A 25283-nucleotide genomic window follows, 5' to 3' on the forward strand; every position below is an offset into this window, starting at 1 on the left:
CTGGGATCGAGTCCCACATCGGGCTCTCTGCTCAGCAGGGAGCCTGCTTCCCCCTCTCTCTCTCTGCCTGCCTCTCTGCCTACTTGTGATCTGTCTGTCAAATAAATAAATAAAATCTTAAAAAAACAAACAAACAAACAACAGGATAGAGCCTAGGCCTGCATATTTTCATTGCACTTGCCAGACGGTTTTGACCCCTCCCTCCCATATTTAAAGACCACTACCATGATGTCCTCTGTTGTGCTCCAGGAATGGAGTCCCTCTAACTTGTTGCTTGTGGACAATGACATCAACTTCTACTCCATCTAGGGGTCTTTACTCAACCTTCTTCCTTCTCACCTGGGGGTCCATGTTAGGATAATTTAAGGAAAAAACATGATTTGGGAAGCAGACTCAAGATCTTTACCTCTGGAACTTCCTATCTGCAGAGAGAATCTCATTCCATGAACAGAGCTCAAACTCCCCTGATAGCTGGTCCTAGAGTCATAGGGGAGAATGGGAAGCTATTGGTAATACTTAGATCCAGGAGCTATGAGTTTCCAGGTAGCCGTAAAAGGGCAATGTTCCACTGCTGTTAATTACACCTACTAGAAGACGGAGTCTCCCGAACACCTGCCATGCAGACCTGTACTTCTGTCCAATTTGTGTCAATAGTCAAACCCTAGAAAGAAAGGTGAGTTGCTCTTTCTACCACAGCCTTTTACATGAGATGGCAATGAAACTCTGAGCAGCCCCATACCTGTCCTGCTCTTCCTTCTCCAGTCGTTCCTGCTCCTCCTGCTCTTTCTGCAGCCGGGCCTGTCGTCTCTTTTCAGCCAGGATCTTCGCAGCCTCTCCTGCATCAGTGGTGCCTGCTGTAGGTTTTCCTGAGGCTGCGTCAGAGGAAAAGATCATGGGAAATGAAATACTGATTGCGCTCACACAGGTAGCTGCCACTTGGAAACAAAAAGTCCAACTCAGCGGGTGACAGGAAATGCTGCTGGGATGAGCACAACTAGCCACTGAGCAGAGAAGTTGCAACAAGACAGTTGTGACCCTGTGGATGCATCTCCCAGTGGAGGGCAGTAGAAAGGTGGGGAGGAGAGATGGGGGGATAGCATGACCCACAAGAGCCACCACTGCAGTGCCCATCTGGGTGAACACACTGTCTCTCTTGTAAAAGCTTGAAAGACTAAAGATCTTCTCGGTGGGAGGTGCTGATGCTGGCTGGAAGCAGCTCAACAGCCCCATGAGCTTCCAAAGCCATGACCTGTATCAGTTCATCCTCTAGGAGACCCATAGGAGACCACAGGAAGGACTCAGGGGCAATGGGCAAGCCAGAGAAAATAGTATGAGGGCATGAAGTTACCCCAGGGAAAAATCTCTTTCCTTCCCGCCTTCCTTCCCCCACACATGGATCTGGGCAGAGAGAGAACCAGCTGGTAAAAGCCAAGCCCTGGGGCAGCACTGACAAGAAGGGCCTACCTCCACTGCTCTCGGCCTTCCCTCCTGTGGCCACAGGCTTCTCAGTGACATGCTTGTCCACCACATGCTTCTCAGTGACATGCTTGTCCAGAAGATGCTTCTCAGTGACGTGCTTGTCCACCACATGCTTCTCAGTGACGTGCTTGTCCAGAAGATGCTTCTCAGTGACGTGCTTGTCCAGAAGATGCTTCTCTGGGGCTTCCTCTCCATGCAGGCCAGCTGCCTGCTGAGCCAGGGCACCTTCCCTTTCCTTATTGCTCTTCTCTTTCTCTGCTTTCCTCTTGGGTGTTTCCTGGCCGGGGAAGGTGGGAGAGCGGTACTTCACAGGAGACCCTGGGTATGGTGGCTTCATATTCTTTGGAGACTGCGGATACACTTTAGAGGTTGCCCTGGAAAACCAAAAGCATGCCTGAAGAGGATTCAGGACCCTGACCACACAACCTCTCAGTTCCTAGCGGGCTTGGTTCTGAAAAGCTGAACAATTTCATCCTTCAGGAGGAACAAGTGGAAGGCTTATCAGCACACCCAAAAGCCCTTGAAGTACTATCACCCTAACAGCAACGTAGGAATCTCTAAGATACCCGTGGTGGAAGGGACAAGACTTCAGGAAGCCCAGCTGCTGAGGCCATGTCCTAACTTCACTGAAGTTTGACTGACAATGTGAGGATAAAGTGTTGGGCACTGTCCTACCTCTTTTCTTTTCTTTTTTTTTATTTTTAAAGACTTTATTTGTTTATTTGACAGAGAGAGAGACAGCGAGAGAGGGAACACAAGCAGGGGGAGGAGGACAGCGAGAAGCAGGCTTCCCGCTGAGCAGGGAGCCTGATGCACAGCTCGATCCCAGGACCCTGGGATCATGACCTGAGCTGAAACCAAGAATTGGACATTTCAATGACTGCACCACCCGACTGCCGCTTAGCCTTAAGTGTACAGTTCAGTGGCATTAAGTATGTTCCCAATGTGGTGCAACTATCACCACTATCCATCTCCAGAACTCTACACCTATGAAACACAAACTCCCTAATCCTGCCTCCCTCAGCCCTTGGCAACCACCTTTCTGCTTTCTCTCTGTAGGAATTTGACCACGCCAGGTTCCTCACAGAAGTGAAAGCATATCGTATATGTCCTTTTGTGTCTGGCTAATTACACTCAACATAATGTCTTCAAGGTCCCTGGTTCCTTTTTTTTAAAATTCACCTTTACTGAAGTATGACTGATATCCAGTTCCTTTCTATGTGCCAAGGAACCAACTCTGCCAAGAAATGGGGATTAGAGTTGTCTTTTTTTGAGGTTCTTAAGATCTAAAAGAATCTCTCTTGCTACTGGAAAGATGTGAAAGCTGAGGGCAAGTCTACTGTCACTCAGGGGAATATCGCTTTGTTAAAATGCGGGAGCCTGTCTTAGGTTGAAAAAAGGTCCATTATAAGTACACTGGTCTAGGCCTGGCTCCTGGTGAGTGCTAGATGTTGAAGATACAGGTAACAACGTAGCTTCAGAAGCTGAGTTTACCCAGATGGTTGCACAGGGAAGAAGCATTTGCAGAGTTACTTTAGGAAGAAGTAATCTGTACATAAATTACAAATCATCACTCTCAATCCTGTAGCAGACTGAACCATATGGAACTGCCAATATTCAACTGTTTTTGATCTACGAAAACAGAAAAAAAAAAGGCAACTCAACCTAATATTAAAGGCCCATTTATCACCACAGGCTTAAGAGATACCTAAACAGGGGCGCCTGGGTGGCTCAGTCATTAAGCACCTGCCCTCCGCTCAGATCATGATCCCCGGGTCCTGGGATGGAGCCCCACATCAGGCTCCCTGCTTGGCGGGAAGCCTGCTTCTCCCTCTGCCACTCCCCCTGCATGTGTTCCTGTTCTCTTTGTCTCTCTCTGTCAAATAAATAAATAAAATCTTTAAAGAAAGCTTTTATTTATTTGAGAGCGAGAGAAAGAGCGTGAGCATGAGCAGGGGGAGAGGGAGAGTGACAAGCAAGCTCCACACTGAGCTGGGAGCCCAAAACAAGGCTCAAACCCAGGACCCTGGGATCATGGCCTGGGCCTAAGGCAGACCCTTAACCAACTGAGCCACCCAGGCGCCCCAAAATCCTTCTTAATTTTAAATCCTTTCAGCCCTACAGAATTGCAAGACTACACCAAAGAACTCCTGTATGCCTTTCATCCTATTAATGTTTAGCCATATTTGCTTCATCATTCCCATCCCCCCACTCAATTTCATTCACTCTCTACAGACACACTCTCACATACACAAAGATTTTTCCCAGCACCCTTTGAGAGTAAGTTCAAGACTGAGATACCCTGATCTCAGGTATAAGCTATCTCTCAAAGTGATTCTGTCTGGTAGAGTGTATTTTCCAAAGATGATCACAAAAATATCTCCTCCTCCATTATCTTCTGAGTTTCTTTCTCTATCCCACTGAATCTCAGATGGCCTGACTGCTTTGACCAATAAAACACAGCAGAGAAGGGAGGCTGTGCCAGTGCATGGCACAGTATTTAACTAGCGTGGCAGCTTCTACTTCCTGTTCTAGGCAATACTTGCTCTTGGAAACACTCTCTTAAAACTCAGTGCCATGCTGTGAGATGCCGAAGTACTATGGAGAGGCTATGTGTAGGCATTCTATTCTGGTTCCCAGCCCCTGCTGAGCTCCAGCCAATGCCCGGCACTAACTGCCAGCCAGGGGAATGGGCTATCTCAGACTTGCAGCTATCTCCGTCAAGACAGGTAACTGCTGCCCCAGGTGACATTGAATATGGTGGAAGACTGCAAGTGTGAACCACCAGGTGAACCCAAATCAAACCGAAAAACCACACAAAAGATCCCAAGACAGACCTTCCTGGTAAACCCAAGTCAGAGGTGTGAGAATTGATAACAAATTGTTATTTTATGCTGCTAAATTTTGGGGGGTGGGTTATTACAGTAGCAAGAGGTTAAGGAGACATTCCCCCTCATAATGACCAAAGTGACTTAGAATATATTTCTACAACCCTGAAGCCATTAAAGAACATTTCACACTGAAGAATTAGTAGTACAGGCAGCACCAACACTCAGAGACAGGGACAGGCTGGGCGAACACACATGACCACACTTGATTTCCTCTCTCTAGGTTACAAGGAGAAAGCTATGCTCCATCCACATCTTTGAGAGTGTTGCTGAAGCTAGTTTTTTAAAACCCATACAAGTACCCAACAATGCAAACAATGGAAATAAACTTGAACGCTTAAAAGAGCAATGCCATTAATATGCACTGCCACGGAACAGTGGCTTAATTTATCTGAGATCCATGAGGAGAACAATGCGCTGTCAGAGCCATTTATCACATGACCTGTCTGAGTTTCTGGATGGGGGTTCAAAAGGACGAACTAATTCACCGTTCAAAGCCACACCGCTTCCAGTATGCTTTAAAGATCACACACACACTTGATCTGCACAGAGGGGAGGTTGAAAATGCCACTCCGATTCGGATTTTGTGTGTGACACCATTGTAAAACTCAAGGGTTTCTTTTTTCCTTTCTTCAATATTGAACATACAAAAAAATCTTTATAAAATAGGAAAAGTATGAAGAATGACATAACAAATACCCACACACCTGAAAACTAGTTCCAAAGAAAGATATCATAAATATTCTGATTCCAGAATATTTCTATTCTGCCCCTCCCTGACCCCCTCCCCCACCTCCCACTCAGAGGTCATCATTACTTTGCATTTTATATTTGCCATTTTCTTACTCTTTCTAAACATTTTTGCCACATTTGTATCCTTAAAAACATGCTGGTTATACACATCCGGGAACTCAATATAAATGTCCCTGTTGATGTCCTTTTACAACTTCCTTTTGCTGCTCAACTCTATGTTCCCGAGATCCACCCACAGGTTGTGGGCAGCTGCGATCCATTTTTTTTCACTGCTGTAGCGTTTGGCTCAATTTTCAGAACTTACAGTCTACCTGACTTTCCACATTTCTCAGACCTGGTTCATACCCACTGTGGTTCATCCATTAATTTTTACATGGGGAGAAATTATCTTTCTTTTTGAATGTCTCAAAATCAAGAAATGTTTGCTTCTCCTTAGATCTCTCAACTTGCTAATTCTGATTTAGAGGTACTGGAACAATTTCCTGTCCCCAGGGCACTTCTTAAAGAGAGAATGATTCTGGTCATTTTGATAGTACACAAGTCCAGCTGTGTTAGAGTTTACTATTTTTACTATATTTTCTATTTTCCCTAGGGATGGCATGCATAGGGCTCTGAAAAGAAAGGTCATTCCATTAACTCATTGGAGAGTTTACCCAATACTTAATAAAAAAGTATAATGGCTTCATTTAAAAACAACAACAACAACATACTGCCGGTGGTGACTGACAACTTATTATTGCCTCTCTGTTGGAGAGACAGATGAGGGAGGGAGAGAGTGAGTGCCCATGTACATGAGCTTGAGCACCCAAGCACAATGCAATCACTTCACTCCAGATGCAGGTGAAGGAGAATGCCAGAAAAGCGGAATGGAACTGATGGACCGAAAGAGAAAATGTTGAATGGATCATCTCAGCAAATCAGTGTTCCATACTTCCCAGGCAACAAACCCCTGAAGAGCCCACCATTTATCCAAAAGATACACAGGCAGTACCTGAGGTAACTCAAAGTCTAGCATTCCTCCTGTTTGCCTCTTAGGGCTGGCCACGACTCATGTGGCAGCAGGAAGCACACGCTGCACTGTACAGAGCCCCACCAAATCACTTGCACTGTCCGACTGTGGCAAAGCAAAAAGATGCTTACCTGGATGTCACTGGAGAAGATGACCTCTTAGAAATGCCTCCTGGAAACTCACATCTTCTCAGAGGAGACCCAAGGCCCACGCTGGGAACAGAAGTTGTTCGAGGACTCCTCTTCATCTTCTCTGTCTGAAGGGGACACAGAATAGGTCAGCCATGGCCCATCACTGGCAATACTTCTACAATTTTTTTTTTTTAAGATTTTATTTATTTATTTGACAGAGACAGAGATCACAAGTAGGCAGAGAGGCAGGCAGAGAGAGAGAGGAGGAAGCAGGCTCCCCGCGGAGCAGAGAGCCCGATGCGGGGCTCGATCCCAGGACCCTGAGATCATGACCTGAGCCGAAGGCAGCGGCTTAATCCACTGAGCCACCCAGGCGCCCCTACTTCTATAATTTCTTAAAAAAACCCAGATGGAAATGATGCACAGCTTTCTTCCAGAAGGGCCCATATGAAGTTACAGTACTTCCCACAATGGGAACCTTCGCAGGAAAGCACCATGAGGTCATCAATTTGGTGGTCAATATTGAGGTCATCCAAATTAAAAACAAACAAAAACAAAAACACTTCAGCCTCAAAATGTGAGGATTTCCTACTCTTTGCTATCTTGCAAAACACTAACAACAGAACCATATTGTGATTCTGGACACAGAGAAACTACATCACCCATCATCAGGGAAATGCAAATCAAAACTACCATGAGCTCTCACCTCACATCTGTCAGAATGGCTAAAATCAAAAACACAAGAAACAACAGGTGTCAGCAAGGATGTGGACATAAAGGAAACCTTATGCACTGTTGGTGGGAATGCAAACTGGTGCAGCCCCTATGGAAAACAGTACGGAGGTTCCTCAAGAAGTTAAAAATCGGCCTACCCTATGATCCAGCAATCACACTACTGGGTATTTACCCAAAAGATATGAAAACACTAATTCAAAGGGATATATGCACCCCTATGTTTATTGCAGATAATTTACAACAGCCAAATTATGTAAGCAGCCCAAATGTCCACTGATAAATGAGTGAATAAAGAGTATGTGGCATAAATGTCAAAAAACAAAATGTGGTATATATATAAAATGGAATATCAGCCATAAAAAAGAATGAAATCTTGCCATATTCAACAACATGGACAGATCTAGAGAATATTATGCTAAGTGAAATAAGTCAGAGAAAGACAAATGCCATATGATTTCATTCATAAGTGGAATTTAAGAAATAAAAATGAACAAAGAAAGCAAGAGATAAAAAAAAACAGACTCTCAAACACAGAGAGCAAACTGGTGGTTGCTGGAGAGGGGAGGAGACGGGTCAGAGAAGTGAAGGGGAGTAAGAGTACACTCATGGTGACAAGAACTGAGTCATGTACAGAATTGCTGATTCACTAAACTCTACACCTGAAAGTGATATAACACTGTATGCCTGTGCTGGAATTAAAAAAGAAAACTTAAAAAAAAACCTGGGAAGAGTACAAAAATATATAATCACTCAAAAAAACTACAGGTGGGTGTAAATGTGGTTAACAACCAAAACAATGAGCTGTGGACTCTTTGTGTCGTGTGGTAACAGGGATTACAGTCCCATAGGGACCCCCTGTCCCTGTACATCATCCCCATGGCCTCCCTCCGCAAGAGGCAGGAGGCCTGGCCTCTGTGCGTGGCACATGGTGGGGGCTCCGCAAGGGTGGAGCCCTATCGGCGGAGCCCCATCGCACTTTCCCTTCTCTCCCTATCACACTTTTCCACAACAAACCTTCCTTTGCCCCTGCCCAATGCACACACATACCTTAGCCCCCTTCCATAGTAACTGATCCTATAGTAAAACCCAATGGTCTGACACATTCACTTCTCATTTAAGAACCTCAGGGCCACAACGGATTTTAAAAATACATATGGTGTTGGGGCTCCTGGGTGGCTCAATTGTCGGGCATCTTCCCTCAGCTCAGGTCATGATCTCAGGGTCCTGGGATCAAGCCCCGCATTGGGCTCCCTGCTCAGCAGGAAACCTCCTTCTCCCTCTCCCACTCCCCGTTTGTGTTCCCTCTCTCGCTGTGCCTCTGTCAAATAAATAAAATCTTAAAAAAAAAATCCATACAGTGTTATAAAATGAAAGTCCAATAGTACAGTAGTGTGGCAGTCTTAAAACAAGTCCACATGCCATTTGATTCTCCCCCCTTCCCTTTGAGTGTGGGTTGGTCTTAGTGACCTATTTTTAAGGAACAACAGACAGCAGAATGATGGTGTGTAACATGTAAGATTAGAGCATAAAAGGTACCGCAGCTTTCCCCCTGCTGCTTGCACCCATCCTCTTCCTTGGATCTCTCACTCTGGAGGAAGCCAGCTGCCATGTCATTTGGACATTCAAGCAGCTCTAGAGAGGTCTACATAATAAGGAACTGAGGCCAGCAGTCATGTGAGCGAGCCATTCTGGAAGAGCCCCAGCCATGTTTTCTTATGACTATAGCTCTGGCCATCATCCCGACCACAGCCTCATGAGAGACCCTGAACCAGAACTACCCAGCTGAGCCATCCTCAATTTCTGACCCAAAGAACCAGTGTGTTAACAAACATTTGTTTTAAGCAGCTAAGGTATGGGGTGATTTATTATGTAGCAAGTGATAACTAACAAAAGTAGCATGCTGTGTATAATTTCTAAATAAATACACACATTTGGGAGTACCCATTCAATATTTGTTTTACTGGTGATGTCTATATGATGTCAAAAATGTTTAAAGGCCACTATTATGGATTGAAGTCTGACTTAGAACCTTAATTCTAGTTGCCTGTAGGGGCGAGATTGGCATCCTTAAAAGCAGAAAGAAGACACCAAGAATATTCCTTTTGGTTCCTGTCCCCAAGGACAAGGTCTTTAGGAATCTACTCCAAGGCACTTAGACTTAGGAAGATGCAAAAAGTTAAATGATTTTCAAAGGATGAGTGAATTTTTAAATCAAATCCACCAGCTGGGCAGTCTCTGGAGACTGATGGAAACAAAGACCCCCGGTCAAGCACAAGGAGTAGTCATACTATCAAATACACCCATCCCAAGGGGGTGAGAGTTTAAACTTACCGGAGAGGCCTCTGCTCCTGCAGGGGCTCCTTTCCCAGAATCTCCTACACCAGATGTAGATGGAGTCTTCTTCCTCTCAGCACTCCGAGTAGGAGAAGACTTGTAAGAAGATTTAAGAGCGCCAGCAGGAGCTACACGAGGACAGGCATGGGATACTAGAGAGTTACAATATCATAGCCAAAGAGACAAGGGAGCAACAGATGGAAAAAGTAGAGAGAGAAGGGAATCGGGAAGAACATATTTCTGTTAAAACATAACATGGGCAATCCACATTCTCGAAATACCACTATACTTTTTCTAGTATGTGCAGAGTAGACACTATCTGGAAAGACTGCCATATGCCATGCTCAAAAGTCCAGTTCATTTCAGGAGTTCAAAGTCTGGGCTTTGGAGCCAGACAGACCTGGCTCTGTCATCAAACAGCTGGATCACCTCGGGCAGGCTACTCAACCTCTCTGAATGTCAATTTCCTTGTGCAGGGGATAGTTAATATTGCAGCCCTGAGAACTGTCCTAGAAAGGCCTGCTTACAAGGCTGGCCCTTGGTCAGCACCGAAGAACTTAGATATCAGAAGGGTTCTTGCGATTAACTGACGAGTAGCACTTCACTTATCCTCATTCCTTCAGGGCCTGGAATTTGAGCATGTAACTGGCCGAGGGTGCCTACGTGACCAGCCCTCGATAAACCCCCGGCCACCGAGTCTCTAACAAGCTTTCCTGGTCGGCAACATTTCACACGTGTTATCACAGTGCGTCGCGGGAGGAATTAAGCACATCTTGTGCGACTCCACGGGGAGAGGACTCTGGGAAACGTGCACCTGGTGTCCTCTGGGCGTCGCCTGCGTGCCAACTCCCTCTGCGGATGTGCCGCGCGGCTTCCACTCTGACACATCACAGCTGTGAGTGCCACCGTATGCTCAGTCTCCCGAGGGCTCCCAGCCAATCACCAAACCATCCTGGGGAGCCCTGACACAACTGGTGCCAGAAGCAGGAACGGTAAGAATGACCCTGCTTCACAGACAAATGGTAAAAGCAGTGTTTGAAAAAGAAAGGCTAAAGGATGGAGAAGGATGACCTTCTGGTGCCTGCTGGCTACGGAGTCAGACACCGCATCAAACAGCAACTGAGCTGCCATCTGTTGCAAGAGCAAAATACCTACGGTATTTATTTACTTTTTTTCTAAGATTTTATTTTATTTATTTGACAGTGAGAGAGAGAGATCACAAGTAGGCAGAGAGGCAGGCAGAGAGAGAGGAGGAAGCAGGCTCCCTGCGGAGCAGAGAGCCAGATGCGGGGCTTGATCCCAGGACCCTGAGATCATGACCTGAGCCGAAGGCAGCGGCTTAATCCACTGAGCCACCCAGGCGCCCCGACCTACAGTATTTAAAGAGAGCCCACCCAACTCCAAGAGCTGGCTTGTTGGATCGCCTGGCTGGTCTTGGCCATGCTGGCTAAAGTGAGGGGAAAAGTACAGCCCAGGCAATGTCTTTTTGGTTTTTGTTTTCTCTTCCAGGTGGGAGTGGGATACAATCTCCTTGTTTTGTGCCATCAGTGATTTGGCAGGAATTTAAAACTCTTAAGTACTAGAACCAGAAGAACCCTCCATACCCGATGATTTTTGCTATGACTTTTGCATAACGGAGTCTCTGCAAAAAGGGAGACATGAAAAGAGAGAATTTCCAGATAGAGATACGTTTGGAGTTCTAAAAAATCAACCCGGGTCTATTACAGATACAGAACACCCCTCCATGGGGCCGTGACCCATGAAACTATCATTGATACTGGCTGCACTGTCTGAGTCACAGAAAAATGCTCACAGGAAAGAGCTCGTTCCCTGATGGGACCATCTGACATGGAACTGCTAGTCAGCTCTTCATTTCTGATGCAGAGCCTAATTACATTCTTAACCTGTGATTCCTGCCACAGCTGTGAGCTAGGACAGGGCACTCACAGGGAGTATAATCCCTTCACCTACCCCTGATGATCAGACTCAACATCTGCTGACAAGATATCTGGCGCGCGACTTGCTGGGTTGGGTGCAGTTTGTAACGATGGACTAGGAGCCTGACTCTACGTCCCTTACCTTCCTCCTGCTACGCACACCTCAGGAAGGCAAAGCATCTGTCCCCAGAGTGGGATCACTTTTTCCCTAGGCTGTTCACTGGTTAAATGAATGGGACTAGAGAGATGGCAGTTGATGCAAACCTACCCTGAAATTTTTTTGAAAACTCAGGATTTTGTGAAATTTTTTTTTGTAAAAAGGCTCTTGTCCTTCTTGCATTCAGCCTTTCCTTCTGAACGGTCATTTTAAAAGTAGAGGATAACTGAGAAAATGTAAAGTCTTGATTACTGAATGGGGACACTGATAATGAAAAAACAACAACAACAAAACCTAGCACCTGCACTGGCACAGGGGACGGGAAGGACATTCAGGATCTTTGTTTTCCAGAACGGATCCTGGGAACTCTACTCTCTTCCTGAAGAAAAACTGTGCTGCCTGTGCCAGCTGCTGTGAGCACTTCAGATTCCCATGGACTGCTGATCCCAGGTCACAGATGATAACGTGACGTGGAGCTGCAGGGCAGGCCAGTTCCTGCACGGTCTCTAAAGACCACCTCCATATGCCATCAGCATGCAGCAAGTAATGAACTCAAGTTGTTGACAGAACTGTTTGGAACTGACCATCTCAAGCAGTCCCTCTGAAAGCAAGGACAGAACTGAATTCCTCAGGCCGGACTGAGACCCCTGTGGTGGGAGGAACCATGTGGGGATAGACACAGTGGGGGCCCTGTTAGCCTGTACTGTGTGACCAATATATGTCCTGCTCAGTGCTCTGGAACAGTGGAAACTTTCTGGGGGCATGTGTGTCCTCGGGGATTATACTCCCTGGGTGTACGTTCCGACTACTGTGACAGTGCCTCAGCTCTGGCGGGCTTGGGGACAGCTTCATCTTACTGACCACATTGTGCTGGGCTGAACTGATGCCTTGGGCCAGGTTAAAAAAAAAAAAGAAAATGTTCATACAAAGTCATGAAGGAAGCCACCTGGCTTTCTAAGACAGATCTTTACGGCTAACGGTCTGTGTTTTAACTGGCTAAGTCCAGAACCCCTAAAGAATGTAAGTGAGGTCAATTCTGTAGATTGGCCTCGACCTGCTATGTGAAACCCTGCTGATGATAATTCTGCTGTGGAGATGCCAAAGACCAAGGGGATGGACCGTGCAGGAAAGAAAAGAGAAGGGGCACCTGGGTGGCTCAGTTGGTTGAGCGTCTAACTTCGGCTCAGGTCATGATCTCGGGGTCCTGGGACTGAGCCCCAAGTCAGACTCCACGCTCAGCAGGTAATCTGCTTCTCCCTCTCCCTCTGCTGGTATTTGCTTTTGCACATGCGTGCTCTCTCTCAAATAAATAAATAAAATCCTTAAAAAGAAAAGAAAAGAACAACATAGAAGGCATGACTGCTGTCCTTGGAAAGGCCAGCTTACAAGGTTGGCCCTGGCATCAGGGAACTTGTTTTTCTGGAGAGCTCCCACCATTAACTGATAAGAGTGGCTCACTGTGCCTAAGCTTTGTATAAACATTTTGTTTGTATAAACAACATGATTTATGCTCAACACCTGCTTTCTTTCTGAGAGTCTGGAATTTGCACATGTACCTGGCAGGGGGTACCAATTTGACCAGTCTCCAGTAAAAAGTCCGGGCACTGGGGCACCTGGGTGGCTCAGTGGGTTAAAGCCTCTGCCTTCAGCTCAGATCATGCATGATCCCAGGGTTCTGGGATCGAGCCCTGCATCGGGATCTCTGCTCAGCGGGGAGCCTGCTTCCCCTTTCCTTCCTCTCTCTCTGCCTGCCTCTCTGCTTACTTGTGATCTCTGTCAAATGAATAAATAAAATCTTATAAATAAATAAATAAGTCAGTCAGTCAGTCTGGGCACTGAGTCTCTAATAAGCCTCCTTGGTAGGTAATACTTTATACTTTATACATGTCACAACTCATTGCTGAGGGTCACATGGCTCTACTATAAGAGGACTCTAGAGGTTTGTTCCTGATCTTCCCCAAACTTCATTCCATGGCTTTTTCCCTTTGCTGATATTACTCTGTAGCCTTTCACTGTAATAAATCATAGTTAGGAGTCCTCCTAGAGAATCAGTGGTCCTGCAAATGATCCTGGGGACTTCCTAACACATTCCTTGTTCTCAAAAGGATACTTCCTACTTCCCAGGAATTTTTTGGTTAAGAGATAATTCATGTATAATAAAATTTACCCTTTAAAAACTGTATAATTTAGTGGTTTTCAATATATTCACATTTCTACAATCATAACTACAGTCTAATTCCAGAGCATTTTCAATACTCCCAAAACAAACCCTGTACTCAATTAAGAATTCATTCCCTTTCTCCATTCCTCCAGTCCCTAGCAACCACAAATTTACTGTCTTTCTGAATTCACCTATTCTGGACAAGTCATATAAATGGACTCATGTAACTTGTGGCATCTTGTTTCTGGCTTCTTTCACTGAGCCTAATGTTTTCAAGGTTCATTGCGTAGCATGTATCAGTAATCCATTCTTCTTCATATCTGAGTAATAGTCCACTTTGTGGATAGACCACATTTTGTTTATCCATTCGTCTGTTAAAGAACATTTGGGTTGTTTCCACTTTGTGGCTAATGCTGCCAAGAACTAAGCTTTTGTGTGTTTTCAATTTTATTGGCTCTATACGTAAAAGTGCAATTGCTGGGTCACATTGTAACTCCATGTTTAACCTTTTTTTTTTTTTTTTTTTTTTTTTTTCTAAAGATTTTATTTATTTATTTGACAGCGAGAGAGAGAGATCACAAGTAGGCAGAGACGCAGGCAGAGAGAGAGAGAGAGGGAAGCAGGCTCCCTGCCGAGCAGAGAGCCGGACGCGGGGCTCGATCCCAGGACCCTGAGATCATGACCCGAGCCGAAGGCAGCGGCTCAACCCACTGAGCCACCCAGGCGCCCCCATGTTTAACCTTTTAAGGAACTTGCCAAGCTGTTTTCCAAAGTGAGTACATCATTTTACATTCTCACCAGCAATGTATGAGAGTTACAATTTCTCCACATCCTTGCCAACACTTAATGTTTTCCTTGAATTTTAGCCATTCTAGTAAGTGTGAAGTGCTATCTCATTGAGGTTTTCATATACATTTCCCTAATGATTAACAATGTTGAGCATCTTGTCCTATGCTTATTGGCCATCTGTGTATCTTCGTGGAAACGCCACAACCACTCAGACTAGCAGGCTGTTTCTGAAAACTAGTCAGAAGTAGGTAGAGGATTATAAGTCATTTATGTCATCTAGTGAACACACTATCTTGGGAACTAAGACCAAATCTGCTTTAATGTGGACACAGTGTTGCTAATCTGCAAACAGAGAATGTCAGCCCTCATTATTCTTGCCATGACAATTTGATTGATTTAGCCAAGAAGAAGATTTGATAGTGTGGCCCAGAGTTTTTCACACTTCAGTGTGCCGGTCTGCTGGGGACTGAGAGTCTGTCTTCCCAAAGTTCCCAGGTGATACCAGTATTGATGGTCCCTGGGCCACCCTTGAGTAGCAAGACTCTACATATCAGTTGAGACCTTACTGTGCCAGTCATTTTCCTATCTCATTTAATCCTCATGACAATTTAAAGTATTTCAATTTTATAGATAAGGAAACTGAGGCTTTAGGGGCACCTGGGTGGCTCTGTTGGTTAAGTGTCCAACTCCTGATTTTGGCGCAGGCCATGTATCTCAGGGTCATGGGATCAAACACCAAGTTGGGTTCTACACTCAGCAGGGAGTTCGCTCAAGATTCTCTCTCTCCCTCTCCCTGCAAGCACACACTTGTACTTGTGTTTTCTCTCTCAAATAAATATATCTTAATAAAGGAAACCAAGACTTAGAGAGGTTAATTAGTTTACCCAAAGTGTTCAGAACTGGTAAGTGGTAAATCTGGTTATGGGACCCCAGAGACTGTGGTTTATAGGCAACTTTGCCAAATCATCTCTTTAAGAAAGTCTACTGACCTTCACAGCTCATGAAATAGATTCCTTTTCCTAATCCACATGCCCTCAATCAAAAATAATTTACTCACCTCTGTGACACTGAAAAGAAAAAAAAAACACCATAGTAACAGCAAAACACTTGTGGGTAGAAAATGTTATTAACCACTGAAGACTTTCACAAAGTCAGCCAATGGGAAACAAAATACAAAAAATTCAGGAATAATTTGTATGTCAACCAACACCGCCTTGGCCATTTTCCTCAGCGTCACCAGCTTGGCCTCTTTTACCTGAGTCGCTGGCCTGCTCAGAGAGCGTGAGTGCACTTCTGCTTCTGGCTAAAGAAGCCTGTGTAGGTGTCAAGAGTCGCATAACAAGAAAGGTTTCCATGGGACTAAGGTTTGTACGATGAGCTGGGGGATGGAATCAAATGAAAATTTTAAAAAGCAAAATTAAAACAAAATGAAATGTTTAAAACAACACAGTGTATGACGCAAATTAACTTTTGGGTGGCGGAATGAAAGTGGAAAATAAAAATATTCTAGCAAAGGATGGCTTTGGAGTTTGTTGTAGTAAAATAAAACAAATGATATGTCACTTGGGGTTTGTGAGAGTGCGTTAATTCTTTTGGGGTGCCAGAATTCATTCAATGTGCTCTTACAGTATCACAATATTATCTGTTTCACTTGACAAGAATTAGCCCATTTCCCAAGACGTAATATGGACTCAAGAAACCATTTACTCACCAAGTAGATCTAACATTGAAAAAAGATTATTCCTATGAAACACTTTAGGGTCCTCTGTTAAAAAACATTTCATTATACAATGATTTTGTTAATGTATAAATATCCATCTGTTCATACTTTTTCCATGTACATAAGGGCAAAAATTAAATAAGAACCACAAAAGCAAAAATAGCCAACGAATTACCGGCTTTAACGGAAGTAGCAGTAATCACAATCTAAAATACAGCAACTGATATGTCATTTTGACGGTTTTAGAATGTATTATATGGTAATGGGTTAACTTTTCCATTACTTTGAATTTCTTGGGTACCCATCAGCCAGTAAATTGGGAATTAAAATTATTCAATTTATAATCCACAAGCAGATAATTCAGTTGTCAACAATATGTAATAACATACGGGTATCTTTATGTAGTAATCAATGCAAATATAAATTTAACTTCAATTTATAACCATGTGAATTAATGAAAACATAAGGAATGTACTCACTATGGAAAAGCCATACAGAATTAAAAGCAAGTAGATGCTTTCTCATTTAGCTCTCAATTAATTCAAGGTTTCTTGCATTCAGGTCAACCATGAACTGCATCAGAGATCAGCAACACTGACACTTATGGGGTCTCTGACATAAATGACAGGCCAAGGTCAATGCCAGTGAAAAACAACCAGAAAGGCACTCTGGCCTTTTCAAAGTCACAAACACTCTCCTGCTTGCCCTTTGGTAATGCCTGACCTCTTAAATATTCCACTGGCAGCTGACACTTCTCCGGTTTTTTAAAAATACACATTTAATGCATGGAGAGTTTCCCTCTCTTCCTTAACCCATGTTCTCTGAAAGATATAAATTCATACTTTTAATAACTCATCTGAGCCTCCATTAGAACACGAGTAGATTTAAATCTATTCTGGAACCGGCACATGTCCTATGCATATCATCCTCCACCTCAAAATGAGTGCCGGAACAGGCCACCCATTCTTTTCACCTTATTTTAAAGGCTTCATATGAGCTCTGAACTTCAGTTTTCAAAACAGAAACGGGCAGGCCTACAAACCTCAGACAATAGCAGAGTCCCATTTTTTTTCATCATCTAAGTTTTCCACCTATCTCTGCATGATCACTTCTGCTGTTTCTCCTTAACAAAGAATATCATTAATTCCTGTACCTATTCAGCAACAAACCGGCTCTAAAGAGCGATGCCACTTTCCAAAGTCCAGTTAAGTGAGGTCCTGGGGGCTCCCACATTCAGACCACAAGGCTGAATGCAAATAATGGAGGCAATTTGCAGAAGGCTCAAGAGGGGCTCTAACAAAGACAGACGTTAAGATGCTCACACTAGAAAGAAGAAAACCACAGAGACCAGGTCTACACGTTCACTTGCCTCGGTCTGGGGAATAGGATATTGCCACGGTGGATGAAGACAGGCGCTTACTCATGGGAGGCTCCGTCTGCTTTGGCAAATTCATGGTTGATGTTGAAAGTTTGTCACATGCTGCAGAGAAATGCATTAAAGATATTGGTATTCACACCACTGTAGACTGAGAAACACATATCCCAAAGTGTTCTTCCTGTCCTCATCCACACGCCTCCTGTACTGCTGTGGCACAGAGCCTGGCTTCCATCACCCTGTGATGCGCTTAGCCTATCTGGAAATGTCCAGGCCACCGCAGCCACCAGTGTGAAGCAAGATCTTCTCTTCAATTTCAAATACTCAACCTCACTCAACTGTTCAACTAAAGCCATGCTAATCCCACCGGCAAATCATTGCCTGTGTCCAGGGACTTTCAAGCATATTCAGACTACACAAAAACAAAACCAATCTGGACCCAGAGACAAATCACCACTGGAAAATGTTCTATGGTCTGAGACCGTGTGAGCTGAAAGCAGACTTTCTCTGAAGGTTATCTATAGGCTCAGGGTGAAGAAGTAATATGGAATGCAAGCTGTGTTTAAAGCAGAACAACCTTTTTTGTTCTTTTTAAGCAGAACAACCTTTAACAGTTGACTTCTTTCTCCTCTCAAGAAACGGGACCACAATAGCCCTTTTTCTAACGCTGCGACTATTATTGGTTGGGATTTTAACATGTGGTCCTGTGTTTGGTATTCTTTATTTCCAGCCATTGTTTTAGACTGGTTTCTAAATCAAACCATCATAGCAAATGAAGAGGTGCTGATAATGCCCTGTCAAGCCATATCAGAGCCTGAAGCAAAAGGAAAGATGTACACCCTTGGCTTTAAAGGAAGCAAACACATCACTAATAATGTTCAAATTCTATTCCTCTCATCTTGTTTCCGAGTAAGAAATTTGCTGTGTTTTACAATATGTCCTGACCAAGTGGTAATCTTAAATAAGTTTTAATTCTCTTAAGCTGAAGTGAAATTATAATAAATTCTATTTTGGTCTAAATAAAACATTTAAATTTAAAACAATGGGAGTTTTAACATATCTACTTAATTTTTCAGCATTTTTCCAACTACTTTAATGAAAAAAAAATCAGTAGAAATTATGTGAAACTATGTGCAAACGGGTACACATTCTACCCTTGTTGTCTCATGCTCCAAAATGGCTGGCTCAGTATGGTACTTGTCTTTAGAAATTTGGTATTTTGTTCATCATGGATTGTTCTGCATTGATTTTGATTTATCCAAATATTATTTCATCTTGATAAGGTGTTCCCTTAAACTGTATGCCCAAGTCAAGTACTTGGTTGCCTCAGCCTGGCCCTAAGCCCTAGGTGGATACTCAAGGGGTAATTATCAACTCTACCTACTGTCCCTCTCTTTTAGGGGAAGACCAACGCCACACTAAAGTCAATCTGGCCCATGGAGCAAATTCTCTGCTACTCAGCAACACCAATAAGGACTTTTCTTTGTCAAAGGAATGCTGGAAACCAAAAGTGTTTTTTCCTACAGCTGTAATTTGACCTGTACTGCTGGTAACATCCCCTTTACATCTTGTTTTTTCTTTGCCAGCCAAAGATAGATTGAATTCCTAAAGTCTTTATTAACTGGGAGAAAAGTTTTACTAATTCCGTTCTTGTTCTAGACCCTAAGAATTTCCCAGACCTGAATCCAAAAACAAAGAGCCTATTAGACGAAATAAAAAACAAAGCAAACGTATCTCCTTGCTTGGATTCCCAGTGTTAGTACTGATAAACTCCCTACCACTCTGTCTCAAACACCTCTTCCAGGAATCCAGCACATTAAGACCCAGAACTCTGTAAGAGTACAGGTTTTGGTAATCAGAAGTGAATCGAACACCCCACTACATAATGCCTAAAACCAGTAATTAATGAGAGTGTTAGAGATCTAAATGCACAAAAGTCAAACACTGACAAAATTTTCAAGGCAGAAGGTCGTGAGTTAAAGATGGAATGTCTCCAGGGCACTAAGGTGTAAGGCATGCACAGCTCCATGATGACAGAGGAACAAAGAAATATGGGCACATCATTCACATTTCTAGAAAAGAAGTTCTAAGGGGTCAGTCTAAGAAATCAATTGTAAAAGCACTTGAGACAGACACAGTGATGAAGGGGAATGATTAGAACAGTCGTCACAAAACGCCATGGCACGGTGAAGCTCAGATATACCGTTGGTGGACTCGGCAGCGGTGGCAGTGGTCCCTGGGTCCGGAGGGAGGGTGCTGGCTGCTAAACCTAGAGGAGGGGGTGGGGTATTTTCTGATTCACCTACACAGCAAAAAATCAGAGCAAAGAGAGGTAAAAGAAAAAAGTCCCAATTTCTGGTTGACTTCAGTTTCTAATTAGGAAATTAGAAAAAATGGGTTACAGACTTCCCAAAAAGAAAAAAAAATAAAGTATATTCACTGACAAAAGGTTAAAAGCACAATACAGCAAAGTCAAACAACTGTACTACAGACAGAACCCATCTGTTCTCAGAAAGCTAGTATACAACTCCTGTGTAACAGAATGATAAATCACAGAAAAGAAGACATCGAAGTAAGAGAAAGGCCACCCAGAGACTAGTAGCAGTCCGCACATTAAACACTTGAAAATTTAAAGATGAGTATGATCTGGAAAATGAAATAAACAAGTCACCTTGAAACAAAAATGAAAGAGCAACAAAAATGAATAATGAGGAGGGAAAACCCCTAACCGCTTTGGGAGGGTATCTGCTGCTCAGTCTTTCCGGGCCACAGTACAGCAGTGACTTAGTCTACTGCCATTTGACCTTCCCTGAAATCAGATTATCGCTAGGCTTGCCAGGTGCATCTGGTTAACCAGGCTCTGCATTCATTTCCTTCGCTTTTCTTTTGCTTTCCCTTAAAGCCCAGTTATTGTATTAACTGCTGTTTGCTAGCAAAAAGAAAGCACAGACTCCCTTCAAGAGAAATGCATACACAGGAAGCTTGGCATCACATCTGAAAAAGGTGCCTGCAGATGACTACAAAGCCTGCCCCAGATCCAACCGACACCGGCCTGTGCCCATGATCAGCCGCCCACCCTATGATCTCCCACAGGGGCCCTGCAATGCAGGGACAGCCCTATACTCACCATCACGACCTCCAGGCCCATTGGCCAGTGAAGCTCCCCACGAGCACTTCTTCTTCAGCTCCAGTTGCTGCGTGCGCTCCAGGGACCGGCGCATCATCGCCTCCAGCCGCTCCTGCCCAGTTCACACAAGGGAGAGCAACATAACCACCCAGCCCCACTGTGCTGCCGTGCTTCGGGGCTCAAGCTGAGTCACCAAATGGGGCTCTCGGGGCTCAGCATCCAAAACCCAGGCCCACATGCTCCACCACACTAGCGAGATCTTAGTGGGTGGAGAGTAAACAATGAAGCCAGTGCCGGCTCCCAGCCCCAGGGGATAGGCTGCTGCCGCAGCCAGGCCTTGATTTGTTTAAGAATAATGCCAGACAAGCATTAACTCCTTCAGGACTGTCTCAAGTACCATTTTGCTTCATTAACCAGAACTGGAATTGTGCTCTGGAACCAAGGGCATTCTCTCTAGTAGAAAGGCATGAAGCCTTTGAGATTTGAGAAAATTTAAATTAAAATATAATTTGAATTTTTATAGCCCTAAGCATAAATTTTTGGGGTAATAAATGGCTTTGAGATCTATTTTACCAGGCCTCATTTTCATCTTAGAACTTCTTAAAGGGGAATCCATTTTTTCTACATTGTAATGTTTTCTTGCTACATAGTATTCTGGGAAAAATGCAACATATTTCAAGATTTAAAAGAGACAAGAGTAGAGATCTGCCTGGCCATATAATAAAGGATCTATACATTCTCAAGGGGGAGGGGAGGAGGAACTAAACAGTTTTCAGCCAGAAGAGAAAACAATAAAAACCAGGCTTCTCCCTTACCAGAGCATTTATTAAAAGCACTCTCCTGTGTTAATCAAACTGTTCTTTTCATAAAGTTGGGTCTGAATGCTGGCAAATACTTCCTTCGCACTGGAGTGAAGTTGTTCTAATTTTGCATTCCCCACCACCACAATGACACTGCAAATACCAAATCCTCTCCCTGCCTCTACTGGACAAGGCCTGAAGCAAGGTAAACAGGTATATGATGATGCCCTTTTGCCAAACTTCATAAAACCCAACCCCAAGGTGCTCTAGGAAATGGGGTCATCCTAGCCCAATACAACCCAACCCCGAGGTGCTCTATGAAATGGGGTCATCCTAGCCCAACTCCAAAACAAAAAGATAAATATTTTCTCATGGTGTGAATAAAAAGTAAGCAAAATTAATTTGATTAAGTTGATTCACAACTTAAGAATCAGGGAAATGGGGGTGCCTGGGTGGCTCAGTGGGTTAAAGCCTCTGCCTTCCACTCAGGTCATGATCCCAGGGTCCTGGGATAGAGCCCTACATCTGGCTCTCTGCTCAGCAGGGGCCCTGCTTTCTCCTCTCTCTCTCTCTCTCTCTGCCTGCCTCTCTGCCTACTTGTGATCTCTCTCAAATAAATAAATAAGATCTTTTAATAAAAAAAGGAATCAGGGAAATGCTCCTTTATTTCACTTATAAGAAACACAGAAAGGTCACTTAGGAGGTATCTGCATCTACCCCTTTTGTCTACACCAGGGGGATGGGATGAGCATTATCCACATCTCGGCTTCCTCTGCAAAATTTTTCTCTGAATAGCACTTTGCTAAGAGATGGTCTCTCCAGGGACCTCTAAGTAGAAAGGGGATTTTTTTTTCTCCTGTAAATCTCAGGTTTTTATTTGCTCTAGTTTTTGGCTGAGACTCTACAATCATGAGTGTGCATTTCCTAGCAAAGTCCTGTCCTCATGACCCTGGCCCATTAAATTCTGACACCCAACCCCCGGGGCCTACCCAAGAAAAGTTGGTGGTTTGGAGGAACTAGAACTTTTTAACTATTTTTTTTTAAGATTTTATTTATTTATTTGACAGAGAGAGAGAGATCACAAGTAGGCAGAGAGGCAGGCAGAGAGAGAGGAGGAAGCAGGCTCCCTGCGGAGCAGAGAGCCCGATGCGGGGCTCGATCCCAGGACCCTGAGACCATGACCCGAGCCGAAGGCAGCGGCTTAATCCACTGAGCCATCCAGGCGCCACTAACTTTTTAACTATTTGATACTTGAAGTACAGTCACTTGAGACAGGGGTTGAAAGGTATTTCAATTATATGGATTTAACATAAAATATTTGACCAGTGACCTAATTTAAGTGTTAAACCTTTTACCTCAGAGTGAATTTAATATTGAGTGGGTTATGGGAGATTTCCTACATGCTTAAAGGACCTCACAAGAAAGTCTTTCATTTATTAGAAGACCAGTGACAACAAATAACACCAAGACTTTCCAGCCAAACTTCACACTGAGCAGCTCTATAGGGTATAATTACAAGGGAATGCTCACCCAAATCCAGACTTGCCACTAGACTGTTCAGTTACCTTAAAAACAAACAAACAAACAAAACTTCTACCATCTACCTCCAACCCGCTGAGCTGCTCCAAATTCCACTGTTCGAGATACATTCCTGTGAATCATAAGCATTATGAAAATGAAGCTATCCGAGTGAGGACACAATCACTCTGTGTCACCCACTTTTGCAGAGATAATGAAAAATAGGTGGTAACCGAGCTCTGCAGTAAGGAAACTTAAGGAACCCAAAATCATCAGAATGGGGTGATTCAAACATGTCAAAACCAAAACTGGTCCAGGGGTGCCTGGGTGGCTCAGCTGGTTAAGTGCTTGGCTTTGGCTCAGGTCATGATCGGAGGTCCTGGAATCGAGCCCCACACTGGGCTCCCTGCTCAGCAGGGAGTCTGCTTCTCCCTCTCCCTCAGCCTCTGCCCTCCCCCTGCTCATGCTCACTCGGGCGCTCGCTCTCTCTCTCTCCCTCTCAGATAAATAAGTAAAATCTTAAAAACAAAACAGGTCAACTTCACTCTTGTTAGAGGTTAGTCCTATATAAGTCCCTATTACTCTGTGTGTGTGTGTGAGAGAGAGAGAGAGAGAGAGAGAGAGAGGCAGAAAGGGAATTTTTCTATTACTTCATTTGATGGAATGAGGAAGAGGGCACCTGGGTGGCTCAGTCGGTTAAATGTCTGACTCCTGGTTTTGGCTTTGGCTAATGTTATGATCTCAGGGTCATGGGACTGAGCCCTGTATCAGGCTCCACACTCAGTAGTAAGTGTAGAGTCTGCTTGAGATTCTTTCCCTTTCCCTCTCCCTCTGCCTGTTCATGCTCAGAAGCACACTCTCTTTCTCTCAAATAAATAAATAAAATCTTTAATAAAATGGGGATGACATTACCTGTATCATCAGATCACTCAAGTCTATGAGACAATGAGTAGCATAGTAAGTCCTTAACCAATACTAACTGAATCCAAACTGGTAAAGGAAAATTATTAACAGAACAGTTTAAAGCAGTGATTCTCAAATCTGAGTGAGTTCGCATCAGAATCCCCTGGAGTGCTTGTTAATAAACCAATTGCTGGACCCCACATGCAGAGTTTCCGATTCCACAGGTCTGGGATGGTACCTGCTAAGAATTTGCATTTCTGACAAGTTCCCAGGCAATGTGAATGCTGCTGGTCCTGGAACTCACTGTGAGAACCACTGGTTAGAGTAAAGGCTGAGCATGAGAGAGCATGCAAGAAAGTTCAATCACACCAGAAGAACAGTAGTAATAAATGTTAGAGCTGCATACTGCATTCTGAAATTCCTGCCAAATTCTTGCTCTCCTGAGTATCATCACATGATCAATAGAGGATGAGGAAAGGGCAAGGCAGATTCTTGTCCTTAGAATGTCCTCTACTGGGTACAGCTTAGTGGAAGGAAAGAATAAGGGGACCTCACCCTTGACCCTTTATATCTGGCCCTAGATCTGCCTGGATGAACTCAGAGAAGAAGAACCAAGACCAAGGTGACTCACGGAGCTGGTCAAGGAGTATAAAAGGCCTCCAGGAGGGCCCAGCCTAGGCACTGTTGACCCAGACAGCCATCTCTGGCAGGAGTGGAGAGCTGGCTGTGCCTTTTCCTCTGCTGTTACTACATGTGTTCTTGAGAAAACAGTGTGGTGACAAGCCCCCAAGGGGTTCTCAGTAGGCCTCTGCAGGTCTTTCTCTTTACGAACAGATGTTGACACCTGGCCAGAAGGCCATATAGTCACCACAGCCCCATGCCAGACAATGCCCTCTGAGACCAGCTAGCTCTCAGTTTAGTGAAGTTCTTGCTTAGGTGAGTTTAGAAATTTTTCCTTTTTACACTCAGCCTGGTGGGTTTTGTTAGGTATCAAATAATAAGAGTTTGACAAGCATGAGATGAAGCTACTCTTTGAAAGAGGCCTTTCCTGGTTATCTGTTTAGTGTGAGGAACGTGGAGTTGGTTTCACCAAATCCCGTTTCCCAGGGCCTCTAGTCAGGAATCTATACTCCCCCAATGGGATAATGGGTGAGTACATTGTGTTGTCAGTCCTAACCGAAGCAAGTGACAAAGGTTTATTTTAAAAGTTTGATTCGTGGGAGCTGTGTGGCATGCAAGGATTAGAAGAACCCACCTTGAGGAAAAAGCAGCCTTTACTGAGATTATGAGCTCAAGGTCAGTATCTCAAGCAGACACTGGACATCCCCTTCCCCAGAACAGACCTGACCAGCTTCTAGCCCTTGCAGTCCTCAAGAGCTCTAGAAGCCAGGCTGTTTGTGGTGGCCACTTCTGTACTGGCAGACAGGAAGTCTCCTGGCTCAAGTCTGGAGCTAACTCACACAGATG

At 44.2% G+C, this 25283-nt stretch overlaps 1 protein-coding gene across 14 annotated transcripts in view; it reads right to left on the bottom strand.

Moving 5' to 3' along the window:
- Positions 1-25283, bottom strand: part of MAP7D2 (MAP7 domain containing 2) — a 97739-nt gene that overhangs the window by 16156 nt on the left and 56300 nt on the right. For 4 of the 14 annotated variants that reach the window (XM_045996156.1, XM_045996158.1, XM_045996155.1 and 1 more), the window contains exons 4-11: positions 20596-20707; positions 19672-19770; positions 17463-17573; positions 15629-15751; positions 9327-9481; positions 6261-6385; positions 1465-1853; positions 740-872 (exon numbers count right to left, since the gene is read on the bottom strand). In XM_045996156.1, the coding sequence (XP_045852112.1) occupies positions 740-872; positions 1465-1853; positions 6261-6385; positions 9327-9481; positions 15629-15751; positions 17463-17573; positions 19672-19770; positions 20596-20707 (1247 nt within the window). The remainder of the gene's footprint in view (positions 1-739; positions 873-1464; positions 1854-6260; positions 6386-9326; positions 9482-15628; positions 15752-17462; positions 17574-19671; positions 19771-20595; positions 20708-25283) is intronic. The other 10 variants (XM_045996166.1, XM_045996160.1, XM_045996167.1 and 7 more) reach the window with 6 other exon arrangements.

Source organism: Meles meles, chromosome X (assembly GCF_922984935.1).
Source record: "Meles meles chromosome X, mMelMel3.1 paternal haplotype, whole genome shotgun sequence".
In the NCBI taxonomy this organism is placed as follows: domain Eukaryota; kingdom Metazoa; phylum Chordata; class Mammalia; order Carnivora; family Mustelidae; genus Meles; species Meles meles.